Below are 20,414 nucleotides of genomic sequence, written 5' to 3' on the forward strand. Positions count from 1 at the left end.
CATGTCAGGTAGATAGTTAGCTTGCACATTACAAATAAATAGAATGACTTTATTGTTATTGTAGAGATTGTATACATTGAAGTTTGGATACGCTAACAGCAAGTTAGCTATCAAATCGGATGGTGGATTTGTTCGCATTTTAGTTAGCAAGTTAATTAGAAGTTAATTAGCAAGTACGTTAGACAGTTAACGATTAGCTAGCAAGTCATGTAGACAGCTAGCAAAGTAGCTAACAAGCCAGCAAGATAATTATCTAGCAAGTTAGAATAGAATGCCTTTATTGTCACTGTACTGCAGGTATTCAACAAAATTGTGTTTAGCCTGCAAGTCAGCTCGCTAGCTAGCAAGTTAACTAACAAGTCAGCTGGTGCATTAGTTTGCACATTAGCTAGCAAGTCAGCTAGTGTGTTAGCAAGTAAGTCAGCGAGCAGTAAAACAAGAACAGCGATTCATTAAACTTTGTTGACAGTTTTGGATCGCGACCAAACAACCGATTTGATCCCACATTTTGGCACAGCGCCAGATAAAACGAGCGAGTCAATTCGATTCCATTTTAGTTTTGTCTCGAGGGGCTACGCAGAACCTAATGTCAAAATCCCAGAGGAACATCGCGACAACCAAGCAGCCAACAAATAATCAATGTATATCCGATCCACGGTGTCAAAATTGAAGCCCGCATGAAGATATTGAATGATACAGCGGGAGCGCTCACCACACTCCACTGACGCATCTGGTGGACAGGGCCCTGGGCATGATTTCGGATCCCTGCTGCATGAAACCGCCGACGGGGAACCACAGGCTGTTTCCCAGCGTGTACTGGTTCTCAAGCATGTCCCGGCGCTCCCGCAGACACGGGTGAGGGTTATACCACTCGTAAGGGCTCAGCCTGCGAAAAGCAAAGGCCCGTCACCGCGCGACCGGATCGATTGACCCCGCGGGGCCGAGTGACCCGCGCTAACGTAATGCGGCGGGCGACCTTGCGGCCAGGAAGAGCACGCAGCTCACAGCCAGGTAAGCCAGCAGCATGAAGAGCCAGACGGCCGGCGAGAAAGGGTCCAGGAAGGAGAAGTAACCCGGCTTACGACCCTGAAGAGGAAATGGATCGGCGTGGGACGGGCAGACAGAAGGCAAGGTACAAAAAGAGGTCACGGCTCAGCAGTTTGAGAGAAAACTCCCAGCGTGCGACGCGGCGGGGCGCTGCTACGCCTCCGCTCGTACTCGCTCGATGTCTACGACCCAAAAACTCATTAGCGATGTAAAGCTGCTAAGTCAGAGCGTTACGCAGCGTGTGGCTGTTGAGGACTAATAGAAAATAGCGCTCAAATTAGGCAGTTGATTTCTCCTCTGGGACCGTAAATCTTTGATTTAAAAAAAAGATCTTAGGTAATGGCACTTGTTTAGGGGAAAAAAAGTCAATACATCAGCAAACTCAAAATATATTAGCGCGCGGAGGCTAGTGAGACCCAACGTGATAATTTCATAAACAAGGGGGTCTGCGCAGCTCTGGGTGTGGTCACAGCCACCTTTAAAAAAAAAACACCAAAGACGAGTGAAACGAGGAATGAGATGAGCCCCCAAAAAAAACATCCTTACCAGATGGACCCTGTACAAGATGCTGATCCCCAAGGTCATAAAAGGCTTGGAGAAGTCGATGACTTTCTCTCGCTCCGACGTGATGGTGAAGCCGGCCACGGCCAGGTCGGCTTTCTGCGGGGACGGATGAAAATAGATCATGTACGGACGACGAAAAAAAGAAAAAAAATCCAAGCAACACAAGTGTTCGGGTGGGTGCGAAAATAAAAGCGCATGCTCTCCATCCACGAGCGTCCGCAAAAGTGCTCCAACGCACTAGAAGAGACATTTGAAAAAAAAAAAAAAAAAAGATTCCCCGTTCTATCCATCAACTAAATGAGGCTAATTGCGAGGAAGCGCAAGCTTGGCAGGGCTTTCCACCTGTGTAGCCCCCCCCTCCCCATTAGAAGCTAATTGATGAACATGGGCCGCTAATTAGAGCCGAGTGATCGGGCAATAGTGGTGGTGGGTGGTGGTAGAGCGTGGCGAGCCGGCGCGAGCGCCACAGTGGCGCACCCCACAAGGGGGCGGCGGGCTGCTAATTGAAGTGTACCGTATGCTAATTAAATAGAGTGGGAAAGGGAAGGGTGGGGGGTGGGGTCATTAGCCCGTCTTCGCAGGCCAGAACGTAGCTTTATTTCTAGCCGAATGGCGGACGCTCGCCACCGGGCGACGCCCGGACTCACCCTGTTTATAAGTTCTCCGACCATGCCTGTCCAGGAGCCGTTGGGCTCGGGGGCGCCGTACAGCCCGTCGTCCACCAGCTTGATCTTGAAGGAGAACTTGAGGATGTCGGCCAGCTCCCTCAGCATGTCCACGCAGAAACCCTCGTACTGCTCGTTGCCCTGGAAGTCCTGGTAGTTGTCCTTGCGCATCACGTACGGGTTTTCCTGAACGTATTTGTTTTGATTAAAAAAAAACAACAAAAAACAGGGTCAATGCTGCAATTCACTTCGATGTGTTGCTCTTTCTGCTGTGCCTGCCTTGACCATCGGGAGGCAGTATAATACAATCATGCAGACAAAAAAAGTACTTCTTCTACTCAGTACTATTATATACATTGTAATTATAGATTATTATAGATATATTATCATATTTAATTGATTATAGGGAAATTTAATTTATTATATATAAATATATATATAGTATTATAGTGTATATAATATTATATAATATTACTCAGTAAGATGCTATGATATCAGTCACTTTTCGCGGAGGATAAAGAATATATGTCTATGAGGTGAGAACCGATAGTATCGGTGTGGAGATAATACTTGGCTGTAATTCCAATGTGTTGTTACTTATCGAATATAATATATAGTATTCAGTAAGATGTGATGATATTAGTCATTTGTCTTGGAGGATTCAGAATATATGCGTATGAGTAGAGCTTGGGGAGAGCCGATACCAAAAATCGGTAAGGGGATAATACCTGGCTTTGTTTTCAATGTGTTGTTACTTCATTAATCATCAAATATATTATTATTATCTAATATTACTCAGCAAGATCCCATGATATTTGTTTATTTTTGTGGAGATAAAGAAAATATGCGTATGAAAAAATATGAGGAAGAATGGGTGAGAACCGATACCCAGTATCGGTATGGAGGATAAGAGCTGCCCGTATTTTCAATGTAATTACTTACTTACTTATCGAATATTTTAAATTATTATATAATATTACTCAGTAAGATCCCATGATATTTGTTTATTTTTGTGGAAGATAAAGAAAATATGCCTATGAGTAAGAATGGGTGAGAACCGATACCCAGTATCAGTATGGGGATAAGAGCTGCCCGTATTTTCAATGTATTATTAATGACTTACTTATCGAATATTTTGTATTATTATCTTATATTACTCAGAAAGATGCCATGATATTCATAATTTTTCATGGAGGATAAAGAATATATGCCTATGAGCGGAGATCGTCGAGAACCGATGCCAAGTATCGGTACGGGGAAAACACCCGGCCGTATTTTCGATGTATTGTTACTTAATCACATGACCAGTTTCGAACGGCGTAGCATCCGATACGCCTTCACAAGCGCACTTCCTGTAAGCGTTCTGACTTGTCTGACATGCCTCCTACACAGGTGCACCTTGTCAGCGGTTACGCAGAAGAAAGTCAAATCAATGTTAGCTGGTGTATATTTGACTCCCAGACTAAAATAAGACGGAGTTTATTTAAGGGGGAACGCTGCAAGTTTCACACAAACGCACTTTGTTGTGTGGCATCTGTGTCTCATCGCGTCAAACTCCTCTGGGCTTGTTTTTTTTTTTTTTTTTTTTTTCCCTTGTTTTGAATGACTGGAGGTTCCTTGGCAGCTTGTTTCCCGGTTCCACTTCCACTTGGGAACGGTTTTGTGTAATCCTCCAGAGAGACAGAAACCAGAGCGGGCGGAAGCTCATACATCGCATTACAGTTGCCTCCAAATGAAAAAATCTTTTTCATATATTTGACCCCCCCCCCCCCCAAAAAAAAAGTTACTTTCGATGCTTGTGACAGCCTTCATCAGATCAGCTGGAATAAATACCGTGATTTCCCAAATATAGGACCCACCTGTGTAGAGGACGCACCCTTAATTTTACATCAAATTCCGGTATTTTCTCTGTTAACACACCGTGTATAAGTAACACTAGTAGAATTTTTCCCGTCTCATTATGATACACCAAAATTTTCACCTTTTGTTTCCTGAATTTTCCTTCGGAAGAAGGGACGAAATTTTACCGAAGGGGTGCTTCGTAACCTGAATTTTTCAGAACAACAGACGTTTGTGAGTAAAGGTACCACTGTAATTTTTTTCCTCATTATGATGCAGAAAAATTTTCGACTTTTGTTTCCTGGATTTTCATTCATAACGAGACTATATTTTAACAAAGAGATTTTCCGGAACTTGATTTTTTTTTTTTTTTTTATATCGAGACGGTGAGTAAGGGTACCACTGTATGTTTTCTGTCTCGTTATGATACACAAAATACATGTCAACTTTTGTTTCCTGAATTTTCCAAAACAACGGACATTCGTCTGTTTCCTGAATTTTCCTTCATAACAAGCAACAATATTTTAACGAAGGGGTTTTTTCGTAACCAAAATTTTTCATAACGAGACGTTCGTGTGTAAAGGTACCGCTGTAACATGTTTTCTGTCTCATTATGATACACAAAAAACATGTCAACTTTTGTTTCCTGAATTTTCCCGAAACGGACATTCGTCTGTTTCCTGAATTTTCTTTCATAACAAGAGATGATACTTTAACGAAGAGGTTTTTCGTAACCTGAATTTTTCATAACGAGACATTCGTGAGTAAAGGTACCGCAGTAATATTTTTTTCTGTCTCATTATGATACAGAAAATTTTTCACTTTTTGTTTCCTGAATTTTCCTTCGTAACAAGACAAGATATTTTTCGTAATGCAGTTTTGTAACCTGAATTTTTCGTAACAAGAAATGTTTGTGAGAAGCACCATCTTTCTGCGTGAATATGTGATTGTACAGCTTGAGACTTGTAATCCGGAATGGCCTCTACATTTCAAAATTGGATTTTCTGTCCGATTTTTTTCACCCTACCGCGGAAATTTCCGCTGTTACGGCATGATATCAAATGCTCGGAAAGCTCGGACTTGCGCTTGTGACGCGCGGCAGCCGCGTCGCTTTGCTGTGGTGTTTTGTAAGGCGCTTACAAAGCGCTGTGATCAGTGCTAGCGCGCTTTCAAGCGCTCTCGCCGGGGAGGCGCGTTTTTGACAGGGTGCAGCTACCTCGCTGACGTTTGCCACTGCAGTCGGCGTCCTTTACGCTCTGCGCCACGCTTACTGCTTCAGATGAATTGCTAGCGTTCCCAGCGGTACCCCTCGCCCCCGATTCCGAGCCCGAAGTAGGCTGCGCGTTGAGAAAACTGTACTTGAAAAAAAATCAGAAAAGCACACACCTAAAACGATTCGACCAAAACGTCGATGCAAGCGTTTTTGTCCTTGATTTGCTACGGCTCGTCCTCCCACTCCGGAATGGATTTTTTTTTTTTTTTTAACCTGTCTGAGATGCAAATGATTTGATGTTGTGGTTTGCATCTGCAGCCAGAACGCATCAGCCCGGCCATTTTCTTTCCTTAAAAAAAAAAGAAAAAAACCAAAGAAAAGGCTAATTGGCTATTGGAGTTGAGTCAGACTGAGAGAATCTCAAGGGGGGGGGAGAGAGATGCAAATGTGTTATGCAGCAGCCCAACAAGCAGCAGACATCTTGCTATGCACTGCGCATCGCTAAATTCATGGGCCCTATAGCTTAAAAATATTCGTTGGGGTCACGGGAGGACGGCGCGGGCTGTTTCAAAACCGCTGCTTTCACAAATGGAATAATTGCAAGGAAAATTCATTTGGACGTCTTGTTTTCGGGGTTGCGGTTTGCAAGCGGTGTAAACCTGGACTGCTTTGTAACGAGCTGTTTTTAAGGCTTGCTAATGCAATTTGGGGAATTCTAGCCACTTTTTTGACACGTTTGGATGAATGCGCACAGCTCCGGGTCATTGTGACCCAGGATGCTATTACTGTGCCATAGAAGAAAACGTTACACGCTGGTATAAGTGAAGTATTGCCTTTGTTAGTATGTGAGTGGGTTTATAATTAAAAAGTTTTCGACATTTTGTATAAATGTACATACTTTTTATATAAATGCACACAGCCCTAGGGGTCATATTGTCCCAAAGATATTATGGTTGCTCTTTAGACATGAACATAATTCCCTGCTTAAAACATCGGATTTTGGAAACACATTTTGGAAACGTTTGTGTGGCTAAATATGCTCCGGGTCATACTGACCCAAAGACATTATTGCTGTTCTTGAGATACAAACATAAATCACTGGTTAAAACAAAACATCAGATTTGGAGTATACATATTTTGGACACATTCAGGTGATTAAATATTCACTGGGTCATATTGACCCAGAGATATTATTGCTGTTCCTGAGACATAAACATAAATCACTGGTTAAAACAAAGAGTCGGATTTGAAGTATACACAAAGGGGACACGTTTAGGTGGCTAAATATGCTCCGGGTCATATTGACCCAAAGATATAATTGCTGTTGAGCATGAACATAAATCACTGTTTAAAAAAAAAAAAAAAAAAAAATTGACCCAGAGATATTCTTGCTGTTCTTGGGACTTGAACACAAATCACTGGTTTAAAAAATATAAAAACAGATTACAAGTATACACATTTTAGACATGTTTTGGATTTGGAGTACTGCATACGCATTTTGGACATGTGTAATTGACAAATTATGCTCTGGGTCATAGTGACCCGAAGGTATTATTGCAGCTCCTGAGACAAGAACATAAATCATTAAAACAAACAAAATTGGATTTAGAGTATACACATTTGAGATACATTTGGCAGGCTAAATATGCTACGGGTCAAGGTGACCCTGGGACATTTTTGCTGTTTCTTGGTGGTGAAACGATAAATCGTTCAGCCCTAACTCCAAGTGTGAAATGCCATCCCAGGGGCTTGTGGCTGTGTCCGCTTCTTTCACATGCTACTGAGGCTAAACTGTTTCTTTCTTGTCAGGCACAAGCCTTCAAGCGTTCGAAAAAGACCAAAGAAAAGTCGATAGCAACAGCAAATAATCTGGCAGAGGCTGAGAAGATTTGGCACGCTTGCAGTCGCGCTGCTCATCGCACAAAAACACGGAATTGGCCGTCATTTCTCAGGGAAAATAAATTGCCTTTTCAGTACTATGGAATATACTGGAAAAAAACGTTGTTACAAAAGACAATGACGCTACTAAAAGATACGTTTCCACACTTTGACTTTACATGAGGACAATGAGCGCTAGTAGGCTACATCTAGTTTATGAAAGTGTGTGTGTGTGTGCTGTTGTTGACTTTTCATATCCGTTCCACTTGACACTAGGTGGGCGTCTTGCTAGGTAGGCGTACTGAGGTGATGAATGTACCGTCACTATTCTATCCCTGTAAACTGTTCTCAGTAATTCCGATTGTCGGAACTGACATTTATTGAGCTTTTTGTTCTGCGCTAATTGAATAGAAAAGGGTGAAGGCAATTTTGCCCGCTAATGGACTTAGAGTACTTGTCATTACAATTCTTATGTATTTATAGTGTACTTCATTAATATTTTCGGATTTGTTTTTGTTCGTTTGGCTAAAGCGGGGTGTAAAAATGGCTGGTACTAATCAATTGCTTCAGTACTGTATTTTCTGCACTATTAGGGGCACCTAAAAGCCTTCACTTTTCTCAAAAGCAGAAGTGGGAAAATTCGTTTTTTTTTTTTTGCTGGGCCGACATTCATTCGTCGAAGCCTCGCCCCCCTTTCTGTCATCGTCAACAAAACAATATATTTTTACGAATATTTTTAGATAGATAGATAGATAGATAGATAGATAGATAGATAGATAGATAGATAGATAGATAGATAGATAGATAGATAGATAGATAGATAGATAGATAGATAGATAAGCTAGCTAGCTATGGAGATAGCTATATATATAGCTAGCTAGCTTTTTAGATAGCTAGCTAGCTAGCTAGCTAGCTAGACAGCTAGCTAGACAGACAGACAGACAGACAGACAGACAGACAGACAGACAGACAGACAGACAGACAGATAGATAGATAGGTAGGTAGGTAGGTAGGTAGGTAGGTAGGTAGGTAGGTAGGTAGATAGATAGATAGATAGATAGATAGATAGATAGATAGATAGATAGATAGATAGATAGATAGATAGATAGATAGATAGATAGATAGATAGATAGATAGATAGATAGATAGATAGATAGATAGATAGATAGATAGATAGATAGATAGATAGATAGATAGATAGATAGATAGATAGATAGATAGATAGATAGATAGGTACAAATTGTATAAAAGATTGAGAACCACTGAAGGCTTCCGCTATAATCACAGAAATGGAAATACTGTGTTCCAATTACTATGTCAATGTTGTCACTTCCTATAACACCAGCTGAAGCGATAAGTGAAAAGCAGGATCCAAGGACGCAAATGATACACACACACACAAAAGCACACTGCGACCTCCATCTAGCGTTGCTGCACCCCGGAGGAAGGTGTGACCTTACCAGAATGGTGGTGACAATGAGCGTCTTGTTGGCGAGCGTCTCCGACACGTTAATATCCAGGCTGGTGGAGTTCATCGCCAGCGTGTTGTTGGAGTACCAGATCCCGATCTAACCGCAACAGATGGGGGATTTATTTTAGAGTTGCAGCTACACAGGATTTTCAAATTCAAATGGAATATCGAGTTATCACATAAAAAAATGTTGACCCGGTTTCCACAGATAAGACGCAAACACTTCAAACAATATCAAACGTATTCTTATGATAATTGCGGCGATGGAGCGAGAGGGAAGGTGGAATCGGACTAAATAATTCGGATGTTAGCAGCCAGAGGAGTTGCTTGCAGTAGCTTTTCTTTAACTAGGTTGTACCGCATTAGTTTTATGAAAAGAAGCAAGCAGACCGAACCAGCGTCTGATTCCTTCTGTGTTCACAAATAGGATGGGGTGTATTCAATGTTAAGAATTCTTCAAGCCCAACAATTTGTATTGGTTACTCGATTGTGTTGTCTTATTTTGAAGTTGAGTTGAGTTCATTTTATGTTTAGGGAATTAGGGTACACTGGTGCTGCGCTATAATGGCCACTTATCATACGGCTTCTCTCAAGCGCCCTCGAAAATCGGTTTGAATCGAAAATCGATTCTGAATCACATCGCAGACCCAAAAATCGGAATCGAATCGAATCAAAGATTCCCATCCCCACAAACAACTTTATTAGCCTTCATGTACATTCCGCGCACATCGCCTTAAGTGACCCCAATGGGGACCTCTGCAAGTACAGTTTCATTATAAACAAATCAATTCATGGGCGGCAATGTATTTTTCTTCACTAGCGTCTTTCTCCGTATTTCACTTTTATGTGACGCTAAAGTCACTTAAGTACATTAGTGTGCCATTACGTCCTAACCGGCTTCAGTCACGTGCGATGGCGGTGAACATTAGCTATTGTTTTTGTTTTATATCAACCGAGTCCTTACAAAAAAAAAAAAAATGGAGCTTTTTCTTTTTCCTCATCCCACGCTGACATTTTATCCCGGCGCCGAGCTGAAAACGTTAATTATAACAAGTCGCTAAATTAAAGAACAGCGCGGTTTTATCGGCTGGCATTTGGCGCTAAACGCGGGGGCGCCTAGTAAATGAGCGGCCCCGTCGAGTCGGGGGGGGGGCGCTTCATCCAGTCAATGAAGCGCGCGGCCGTGCATGCGCTAGGGCTTCATTTAATCCCGCCTTTGAAAAATACACGGCTGGTCAGTTTCGTGGCACGGTGCTTTGACAAATATATTTGGGCTCCAGACCAGCAGATCAAACATTCCAAATAATGAAATAATTTATTGAAGGTCACGGGGATTATCCGTAAGAGAAAAAAAAACACACTCACAAAACACATAAATAAACATGAGCACAAGTAAGGGAGTGGATGATAATGATTATTCTGATTTATTAGCCAACCCTGAATGCAGCTCCAGCTCATCCTCAGTTCCCTAAAGTCATTAGTGAAATGAAGAAACTAAAAGAGCGGCATGATAAAAAATCCCCTCACTGTAATGAAATAGCCGCCGCAACGGCCTTTTGTCCACGCGCAAGCCAGCCAGTTCAAAGGCAAGCCTAATATCGCTTCCTTTCTTCGCCGTCATTATTCTTAGGCCAAATATATCGTCACTTTCATCCCGGTGAATATTTATGGCCGGTAGGAGCCGCGGGCGCCACTTGGAAGTTTGGGAAAATGCGGCTCCTGCAGACGCTTTTACAGAAGCGTGGAACTGTCAATGTGTGGTCAACATATTTGACTGGCAAACTTGATTGAATGTTTTTGCAAGAACGTTTGAACGTGCTAAAAGTAGAGCACTTTTTCCCCATGTAACCAAATGGATTGTTAAATTGGATATACGTGAGTTAGCTAGCGTATTTTCCGCGCTATAAGGCGCACCGGATTATAAGGCGCATAGAATAGAAGCTAAAGTAGTGGCTGGGGTTGCGTTATGCATCCACTAGATGGAGCCGCGCTAAAGCGAATGTCAACAAAACAATTAGATAATTCAGTTGAACTTTTCAATCAGAAATGAAGAATAGAGATGATTTGTGGAACGTACGGATGAATGGTGGGAAATTCCTTGAGCGTCATATTCAGAGACTGTTTAGATCAATACCAAGATGAATCGAGAGTTTAAAAGAATATCATTATGACTTGCACCTTCAATAAATGGCCTATTTAAAAAAAACTGCTCTCATACATAGGGTGCAGGGCATTATAAGGCGCATAGAATAGAAGCTACAGTAGTGACTGAAGTTGCATTTTGCATTCACAAGATGGAGCTGCGCAATATATATATATATATATATATATATATATATATATATATATATATATATATATATATATATATATATATATATATATATATATGCGCACACACACACGCAGGTATGGACTCCTGTTGCAAGTACCCATAACTTGACTGGCGATACCTGGCATTTTTTTTGTTGGTAGAAGGCCAAAATTGTTCTTTAGAGTATTAAAGATTGCCGACTACTACGGCAGCATCTTTGTAGCAAGTCTACATAAAGCGACTCCGGTAGCATTTTGGAAAGTACGCAGGTGACCTGCAAATTCCCACCAAAGCGCCAGCGGGGCACAGTGACCTGACGGCGGCGTGTTGAACCCCCCCCCAAAAAAAAACCTACAACCAAGGCCTGACCTCTTTGTGGCCTCCTCGGTGTTTCTCCAGGATCCGCAGGGTGTAGTTGGTTCTCTGACCTTTGCTGTTGAACTCCACGTGGCCCGTCAGGCCGTCGTACTCCACCTGGCACACCGAGATGTTGCAAAGAAATAGAAACAAACAAATGTTGTCATTCACTCAGACAGTGGCGTCTTCATGAAATGAAAATGGTTTTTGCTTCATTGGGTGCCATTAAATTAATACATTTGCATTAAAAAATATGATGAACTCATTCAATGCCAGGGACGTAGATAGACGAAGATCATTTTTTTTTAACAGGCCAGTTAAAAGTGGAAAAAGTGAAAATACGTCCCTGGCATCGAATGAGTTAATGTAATTGTTTTTTTTTTCCCCTTTCTTCTATTATTAAAGTTTAACTGACTTATCAGCTTGTGTTGTTGTCATTCCCTTTGGCGCAGCTCCATCTAGTGGATGCATAAAACAACCAAAGCCACTATTGTAGCTTCTATTCTATGTGCCTTATAATGCGGTGTGCCCTATTGAAAACAGTTTTAAAACAGGCCTTTCATTGAAGGTGTGCCTTACAATCACTTGCGCCTCAGTGCGGAAAATACTTTTAAATTTTTTTTTAAACTTTTAATTGAATTAATTCATTAAAAAAACTTATTGAAGCTAAAATACAATGCGGAATATGTATTATCGCATTTACTCCTTCTTCATAGAGCACAGTGAAAGAGGCTGTCTTTATTCTGCCCGGCAACAGAACACCTTCATACGACTTGACCATGAATTTTATTTTTAGAAGCAATTCTTTTGATCTACAACAGCTTGCTGCATTCACTAGGCAGCGACGATTGCCTTCCAATTGTTATACTGTACTGCAAAGGAAAAAAAAACGATTTTTTTTTTTTTTTTTGCTGGTTTGATGTGTTACTTTTTCCTTAGGAGAAAAAAAAAAGCCGGCAAATGCAGACATCACCGGCGTTCGAATTGGCTGGGGTAAACAAGGCAACGCGTTGGTAATGGCAGCCTAATACGAGCATCGATATTTGGCTGCGTCGCATCAATAGCTTATCAAGGGAAGAATTATCATGATGGACTATCGATATTTTCGTCCCGTCCGTTGAGAGCGAAAAAGCAAAGAGTGAAACCCAAGTCGGGGTAGACACGGATCAGCGGCTTCTATCGGCGGAGGAGATTGGAACCCGACGAGCCCCCCCCCCCCCCCCCCCCCCCCCCCCCCCCCCCCCCCCCTCCCGCCCCCCATGTATGAACTTGGCGGGAAAAGTAGGCGGAACGTGGAAGATGGAGCTCACCGTGACGTTGACTAACATGGACAGATGTCGGGCCGGTGGGGAGAAGGCAATGAGGGATGGCGCCCGGGCTGCTTTGACAACACCGCGTCCGTCTCTCACACACACACACACACACACATCAAAAGACACACATGCAGGCACGAGGCCACATGCAACATGAGATGAGGATGATAATGAAGCTGCCATTCATTCTCATTAATCAGCCATTGAGAGACAAGGGCTCACAAATCATAATCATGGTGACAGCGTGCTGCTTTATTGTTTTGCATCTGGAACGGTCGCAACAAACATGGCGGACATGCTGTGCTGAAATCCCGATTTTTTTTTTATGGCGGGGGCTCAACAAAAACAGAGAACATTTTTGGGAGGGGAGTCATGCTAAACTTTGTGAGATTCCCAGACATAATACGCACTGTTTTTTTCCCCAAAAACGAAGGCCGAACATTTGAGTGGGTCTTATAAATGGTAACTTAAATCTTATTTTTTTTATTGATGTCAGCCGCACAGCCGAGTTTTGATGCACAAATGTGCATTTTTTTTATTGTACGTATTCTTACTTACAATAACTGGGCGAGCTAGAGGGCGGACGTCAGCTAGCTGCTAGCAGCAGGTACCTGTTGCAGCTAACGGCAGTTCGTGTTAGCTGAGGTTAAAAGAAGTGAGCAGACTGAACCGATGTCCGAGTTCATCCTCGTTCACGCAGGAATATTGCGAAAACGGGGAGGTTTCCAGCCGATTCAATTCAGAGCGCATCGGTGAGAGAACACGAAAAGCTATTCCATTTGACTTGAAATAGAACCCTTAGTTTTATGAAAAATTGGGTAAAATAAACCAGTTGGGTAAACCAGACCGATTAGGTCGTTTTTGGAAGATTTGGGAACCGTTGAACCATCTTCGGAAAGATTGGAAACCAATTAAAAAACAGACGTGGTCACTTTGGATAGGCTGGGGCAATGGGGAAAACGACGGGTAATTTGGGGGAAAATCGGGTAAAATAGACCGAATTGCGTCATTTTGGGAAATGGCCCGATTCCGTGAATGAACTGGGTCATTTTGCGATAGGTTGGGAACAAACGAACTAGACGGGCTCTTTAACGGAAGGGTTGACAAAAAAATGAAGCGGACAGACGAGATGATTGTGGGAAAGGTTGCTACGTAGTGAAATAGATTGGGTCATGTTGGGAAAGGTCAGGGAGGAATGAAAGCCAATGGGGTCATTCCCGGAAAGGTGGTGAACCACTCTGATGGGGCCATTTTCTGAAGTGGAGTGTGACTAAAACAGTCAAGTCCGAATAAATTCTTCGCATTTGTCGCATCTGTGCTTTGCAGCTACCTCCAAGATTTTTGAAGTTCTATGAAGTGCATTGATTTTCACGTCAAATTCCGGTACATCCCGGGGAACAGAGGCTCCTTGGCTTGATGGAGTCCCAAGTGTGTGTGATGCGAGAATGCGCGTTCGCACTGGTGTGTTCGTACCATGCGCAGGTAATTCATAAGACTGGTCCCGTGTTGCCAGATCTGAGGCGAGGTGCAGCTGAGCGGCTTCACGCCGATTTCCTGACTGCGGTTGAGTTCCCTCACCGCCCCCACCACCACGTGCACCGCATCAAACATCAGCGCTGACGACAGCTGCAGGGGCGGGGGAGAGGGGCGGGAGCATCAACGGGGGAGAGGAGGGACGGGTGGCGGGAATGCAGATGGATACAATCGATTGTCATTACATACAAGGAAAAGATGTTACGCGGCATGTTTGCATCATAGTAAAACACAAGGACTTATTGGCTCTGAATTAGCTTGCTTTTGACAGTTTTGGCAGGTGTGTGCGCCAACGCTGTCAGAATGTTAAACATAGTGCCTGGAGGTACAGAAATTTAGTATGAAACTAGTGTGATTTGAATATGAATTCCGCGTGTCGACAATATCTTAAGGACAGGTTTCTTGAAGAACCTACTTGTTAACCCCTGTCTTATCTCACTCAGTGAAGCCGTCAGAGCTTAAGTGAAGTCCACCTTTATTGAATCAAAATCATGTGTAAGTCACAATGGTCCGACGCAAAGTCAAGTTTGAGTCACAAGAGTCCGATTCCAGGGTCAGGTCTGAGTTACAAAGGCTCCAGTTAAACTTGAGTCACAAAGGTCAATGTCCAAGTCAAGTCCAAGTCTGAGTCACAAAGAGTCAAACCTAAGTAACGAACATCCAAGTCCAAGTCAGGTCCAAGTCACAAAGGTCTGAGTCAAAGCCAAGTTTGAGTCACAAACATCTGTGTCAAAGTCAAGGACAAGTTAAAAAGGTCAGGGTCCAAGTCAAACTTGAGTCACAAAGGTCACAGTCAAAGGTCAATGTACATGTCAAGTCCAAGTTGGAGTCACAGATATTCAAGTCGAGCCCAAGTCACAAACATCCGAGTCCAAGTCAAGTAACAGTCACAAAGGTGTGAGTCAAAGTCATGTAGGAGTCACAAAAATCCATTCACAAAAGTCAGAGTCAAGGTCTAGTCACAAAGGTGTGAGTCAAAGTCATGTAGGAGTCACAAAAATCCATTCACAAAAGTCAGAGTCAAGGTCTAGTCACAAGAGGTCCGAGTCACAAAAGTCAGAGTCCAAGTCAAACTTGACTCACAAAGGTCAGTCTAAATTCAAGTCTGAGTCATAGATGTCAATATCCAGGTCAATATCCGAGTCAAGTCCAAGTCGGAGTCACTAAGATCCAAGTCAAGCCTGTGACAAATGTCCGAGTCCAGATCAAGTATGAGTCACAAAGCTCCAAGTCAAAGTCAGAGTCCAAGTCAAACTTGACTCACAAAGGTCAGTCTAAATTCAAGTCTGAGTCATAGATGTCAATATCCAGGTCAATATCCGAGTCAAGTCCAAGTCGGAGTCACTAAGATCCAAGTCAAGCCTGTGACAAATGTCCGAGTCCAGATCAAGTATGAGTCACAAAGCTCCAAGTCAAAGTCAAGTACAAGTCACAAGGGTCAAAGCAAAGGTCAAGTTTGAGTCACTAAGGTCATTGTCCAAGTCATACTTGAGTCACAAACGTCAGAGTCAAGTCAAGTCTGAGTCACAAAAGTCAAAATCCAAACCTTTATTGTCTATGAATCGATTTTTGAAAGCGTGTGTGAGCCAATTTAGGGTTTAATCCCCAACTCTCCAAATTCACCAAGGATTCCCAAGCACGTGTGACTCCAGACAGGGGTCAAAGACCTGGAGTTTAGGACCAATCCATTATTTTGCACAAACTGACTTACCGCTGGGCCGGGGTAGGACAGCTCGCAGCCCTCGTTCCACGACAGGTTGAGGCTGCGGATGAACTCCAGGTAGAAGGGGTGGGTGGTGTTGAACATGGAGAAGCCCACCACGTTAGACTGCTCGTCCACGATGTCGTCCAGCCTCATGAGGGGAAAGTCCTACGAGAAGAAGCGGACCAGTTTGACACGACAGTGTTGACAGCGCGGGGCTCTGCACTGGACGGGCAAAATACAGTGCGGAGTCAAGTGCGATAAGGAAGTAAGGGAGACAGCGTCTAATCTTAGGAGAGGCCTGACAACCGCGAGAGGAGAAAAGTGCCAATTGAGCGAGACAACAACTTCAGCTGCTTAGACGGTTATTATATTCTTAAACAAGCGCTAGCCGTGTTATTTGAACGTCCTTATTGAAAGTGGCCATTATCACTCAAATGGAGAAAACTTGCATTCGAATGCGAGGCTGAGCTTTGGGGCCACGAGTTGCACCGAAAAATCGTGAAGAGTTGTTGCCAAAACACCCTTATGTAATGCCATGACTCATCAGTGTAGAATGACGAACAGCGGTTTAGTCGTACGCAAAAGCTGACCGAGCGTGGAAGTGTTATCGCAGTATATCGGGTAAGCGCCCCTTTTCCACTGATGTTATCTACCCTACGCTACTCCAAAGCACAGTTTCCACCTAGAAATCTACCCTACTCACTTTTTCAGGTACCAGTTTTCCAAGAAAAAGTAGCTTGGTTGCAAAATGTGACGTTGGCACTTTAGAGGCCATTGATTGGTCTGAGACCGAATCTAATATGCGACATGAACATTTTTTGGACAACTAGACGGGTAAAAACCCGGACAATGGTAAATGCAGCACCTGCAGCACCTCCTACTGTCCGTAGTGAAAAACGGTCTAAATCTTTCGTACTTTCCCTTTAAAAACATGAAATACGTCCCTGGCATTGAATGAGTTAATACTATATTTAAAAAACAAAATCAAGCAAAGACATTGATTCACACTTTTCAGGTCTAATTCACTGAGTTCCATAGATCGACACCTTGAAGAGAAACAGACATTTGCCCCCTTGTGGCAAGTAAAAAAAAAAAATGCAGATAAGCAATACGAGTCTATAAGCCGCAGGGCTCAAATCACGAGAAAAAAATCTCGGCTTATTTGAAAAATACGGTAGTTAGCTCTCCTTAAATGTGTCTATCCTGCCTGGGTCATTTTACTCATGATCACTGGCGTTGATAATTCGCAACTGCGGCAACTCTGTTCATATCTCGGAACGTTTTTTTAAATCGGATGTTCAAACGTAGAGGCGCGTCTGTATCGTCAGGAAAATTCTCCACTTGGCTCCACGGAATCACAATGTCACCTTTAAAAATAGGACATAAACATGGCCCGTAACATTTTCAGGTTAAACAGTTTAGCGACCCGAAAATAAACGGAAAGGGTAGGCGAGGCGTCGGGGGTCGACCGGCAACTGTAACGGATCTTCCCTTTGAAGTTTATCTTCGGAGGTTTGGCGGCGGAGGCCCGCCGTAGCTTTTGCATGTTAATAGTGACTTTTGCACGGCGCGGCATGTAAACAGCGAAACGGCATGTGAGGCACGTACGGAGGGCGGACGGGGAAGGCGATGAAAACGGGCAGCCGAGTGAAGGCTCGCATGAAGCCACGCATTAATGGAAATGCTAAAAAGGGAGGGGGGGAGGGGGGCGTCGCTCGTCCTTTGCACTTTCCCCAACGCGTGCTTTGCATCGTTTCATCTTTTTTTCTCGTAAGGACTCTCAGAAGTAGAAAAAGAATCGTCCTTGCAGTGTTCAACGAAATTGGAACGGAAAGGCGCGCGCACGCAAAAAAAAAATTGCGAACGTGAAAATATTGAAGCAAAAACGCGGCAGAAAACGAGCAGGGAAAAAAATCGTAATAAACAATCGGTAGGGCTTTGTGAGCTTATCCTCTTGCGAGCGACGGCGATATAATTTGCGCTCGTAAACATGATGGTAATATTGCACTGGTGTAATTGCACATGTCAAAATTGCACTTGGGGTATTGCACTTGTAACTTGATTAGAGCTAATATGAATAACATGAATCATGTGCTCGGGAGTTATTGCACTTGACTTGCAAGTCTGTGTAAAGTGGAAATAAATAAGTCTTTTTTTCTTACCCCGCGGGGAAGAGCGTTGTTAACATTCTGGCCATATTTGAATGATTTTTAAAAAAAGGATCTTACACGTCTACGGCCGTCAATGGCAGTGAATGAGCTAATATGGGTCTTTGACGTCTATGGCCGCCAAAATTATGGATTACATTTGTAACCCAAAATGATGCGTTAGCCCATTTTTGACCCAATTGGGATTTGTTTTTACTTTTGGACTCAAATTGTGTTATTTTTAACCGATCCGTTTTTGGAATGCATTTTCTTAATTTGACCCGACTTCCATGGATTAATTCACACCCTCAAATGTTGGGTTGAACACAATTTGGGTTATTTTAAACCTTTGGACTGAAATTATGTGATTTTTGACACAGCTGTTTTTAGAATGTGATTTATTCATGTGGTCCAATTTTATGACCTAAAATGTTGGGCTAGGCCCTTTTTGACACAGTTAGGATGTTTTTTTTTTTTTTTTTTTAACTTTAGACTCATATTATGCTATTTTGGACACATTTTGTAGAATACACCTTTAACGCAACTTTTATTTTAATTAAATTTCCAACACCAAATGTTGGGTTAGTCAATTTTTAACCCAATTTGGATCATTTGAGACCTTTGGACTCAAAATGTGTGATTTTTGAACCGACTGTTTTTAGAATGTGTTTTCTTCATTTGGCCCAAATTTATGGATAACCCAAATACATAACCCAAAATGTTGGGTTAGGCCCTTTTTAATGCAATTAGATTTTTTTTTTTCAGCTTTGGACTCAAATTGTTATTTTTGACTCCTTCTTACAAGCGCCTTCTTCATTTGACCCAACGTTTATTGTGTAACGAAAAATGTTGGGGTAGTCCACTTTTAACCCAATATGGATTATTTTAGTCCTCATGACTCACATTGTATGATTTTGGGCCCAACTGTTTTAAGAATGTTTTTTCTTCATTCGGCCCACCGTTGTGGAGAAAATTTACAACCCAAGATGTTGCATTAGTCCCTTTTTTTTCCCCCTAATTTGGGCTATTTTCCCCGCGTTTTTAGAGTAGCAGTTTAACGCTCCGACCTGACAACCCAGCTCAACGTAGTCCTGCAGTCTTTGCACGTTTTCAGCAATTACCTTCCAATAAGTCCAATGCGTTTAGAAACAAATGTCTAAATTCACTTAACGGGCTCTTTAACTTTTACGAGCCGAATGAGGACAAGCGCCAGGGAAAACAGTCGGCGGCATGAAAAACAACCGTTCTTACCATGGTGGTGAGGATGTACTTGTAGAACGGTGATGTCATCCCCAGCTCTGACGCCTGCGGCACAAAAGGGGGGGGGGCAATGACAATGAGACGGGTGGGGGGGGGGGGGGGCAAAATGAAGCGGAGGATGAAAAGTGAGGAGTCCATGTTAATCATGAGTTGACATCATGGAAAACATCCCGACACCCCCGCCCCCCCTCCCCGAGGGCGCAAAGCCAGTCCTCACGGAGCTCCTGAGCAATTCCCGCTCGTAAGCATGTCCACGCGAGGATGTCCCGTTGTCACGACTGTCCCGCACACGGGCCCCGCGGGGGTGGGGCTTCCGAGGTAAAAATAGCTCTCCGGCGGCTTACCGGGACTGAAGTTTGAAGGGAATGAAAAAGTTGGACTATTCTACGGATAATAAGCTCGCTTGAGGATCTGGCGTTCCCGCTGAGGACACACACATTGACGGAAGGGGAAATAAAAGTACTCCCACAGCGTTGTTGTGTAGACCAGATTAGCTTTACACACTGCGCGGACACCCAAGGGGAGCTTTTATGACAGCCCATTCACAATGTGCTGCAAAGTGTCAATAAAATGTTATGAATAAACACTTTCAAGAAGACTAAGTGCTTACACAATATGGACAAAAGTAATGGGACACTGTCATGGCAGCCGCAATGAATGCAAGCTGCCAGGGGTGAGGATCAGGAATTAGCCGTTGTCCAAAGCAGGTGTCAAGGCTCTCGACCTTGACACTGTGATACCACAAAAAGGGAACACAGCTCTACATGGAGCTCCTGAGCTCACTTTAACATAGTTACTTGCCACCAAGGTGCCACAGAAAGGCAGTAAAGCACTACATGAAGCTCAACTCATTTCAACATAGTTGCCTGACACCAAGATACCATAACGTGGCGGCGAAGCAGTACTCGAAACTCCTCAACTCTCTTCAACCCAGTTCCCTGGCACCAAGATGACACAACATGGTGGCAAAATAGTGCATGAAGTTCCTCAACTCTCTTCAACATCGTCCCGTGACCCCAAGATGCCACAAGATGGCATGACTTTAACATTGTTACTTGTCAGCAAGATGCCACAAAATGGCAGAAAAGCGCTATATGAAGCTACTCAA

The 20,414-nt window shown here is 43.1% G+C and overlaps 1 protein-coding gene across 3 annotated transcripts in view; it reads right to left on the bottom strand.

The window, feature by feature from the left end:
- Positions 1 to 20,414, bottom strand: part of grik5 (glutamate receptor, ionotropic, kainate 5) — a 136,502-nt gene that overhangs the window by 19,124 nt on the left and 96,964 nt on the right. For all 3 annotated transcript variants that reach the window (XM_088409434.1, XM_088409433.1, XM_088409432.1), the window contains exons 9-17: positions 19,298 to 19,351; positions 15,906 to 16,064; positions 14,135 to 14,287; positions 11,361 to 11,465; positions 8,667 to 8,774; positions 2,259 to 2,462; positions 1,594 to 1,707; positions 977 to 1,086; positions 713 to 886 (exon numbers count right to left, since the gene is read on the bottom strand). In XM_088409434.1, coding sequence (XP_088265560.1) covers positions 713 to 886; positions 977 to 1,086; positions 1,594 to 1,707; positions 2,259 to 2,462; positions 8,667 to 8,774; positions 11,361 to 11,465; positions 14,135 to 14,287; positions 15,906 to 16,064; positions 19,298 to 19,351 — 1,181 coding nt within the window. The remainder of the gene's footprint in view (positions 1 to 712; positions 887 to 976; positions 1,087 to 1,593; positions 1,708 to 2,258; positions 2,463 to 8,666; positions 8,775 to 11,360; positions 11,466 to 14,134; positions 14,288 to 15,905; positions 16,065 to 19,297; positions 19,352 to 20,414) is intronic.

Source organism: Hippichthys cyanospilos, chromosome 3 (genome assembly GCF_059441005.1).
Source record: "Hippichthys cyanospilos isolate Australia breed blue-spotted pipefish chromosome 3, RoL_Hcya_1.0, whole genome shotgun sequence".
Lineage (NCBI taxonomy): Eukaryota > Metazoa > Chordata > Actinopteri > Syngnathiformes > Syngnathidae > Hippichthys > Hippichthys cyanospilos.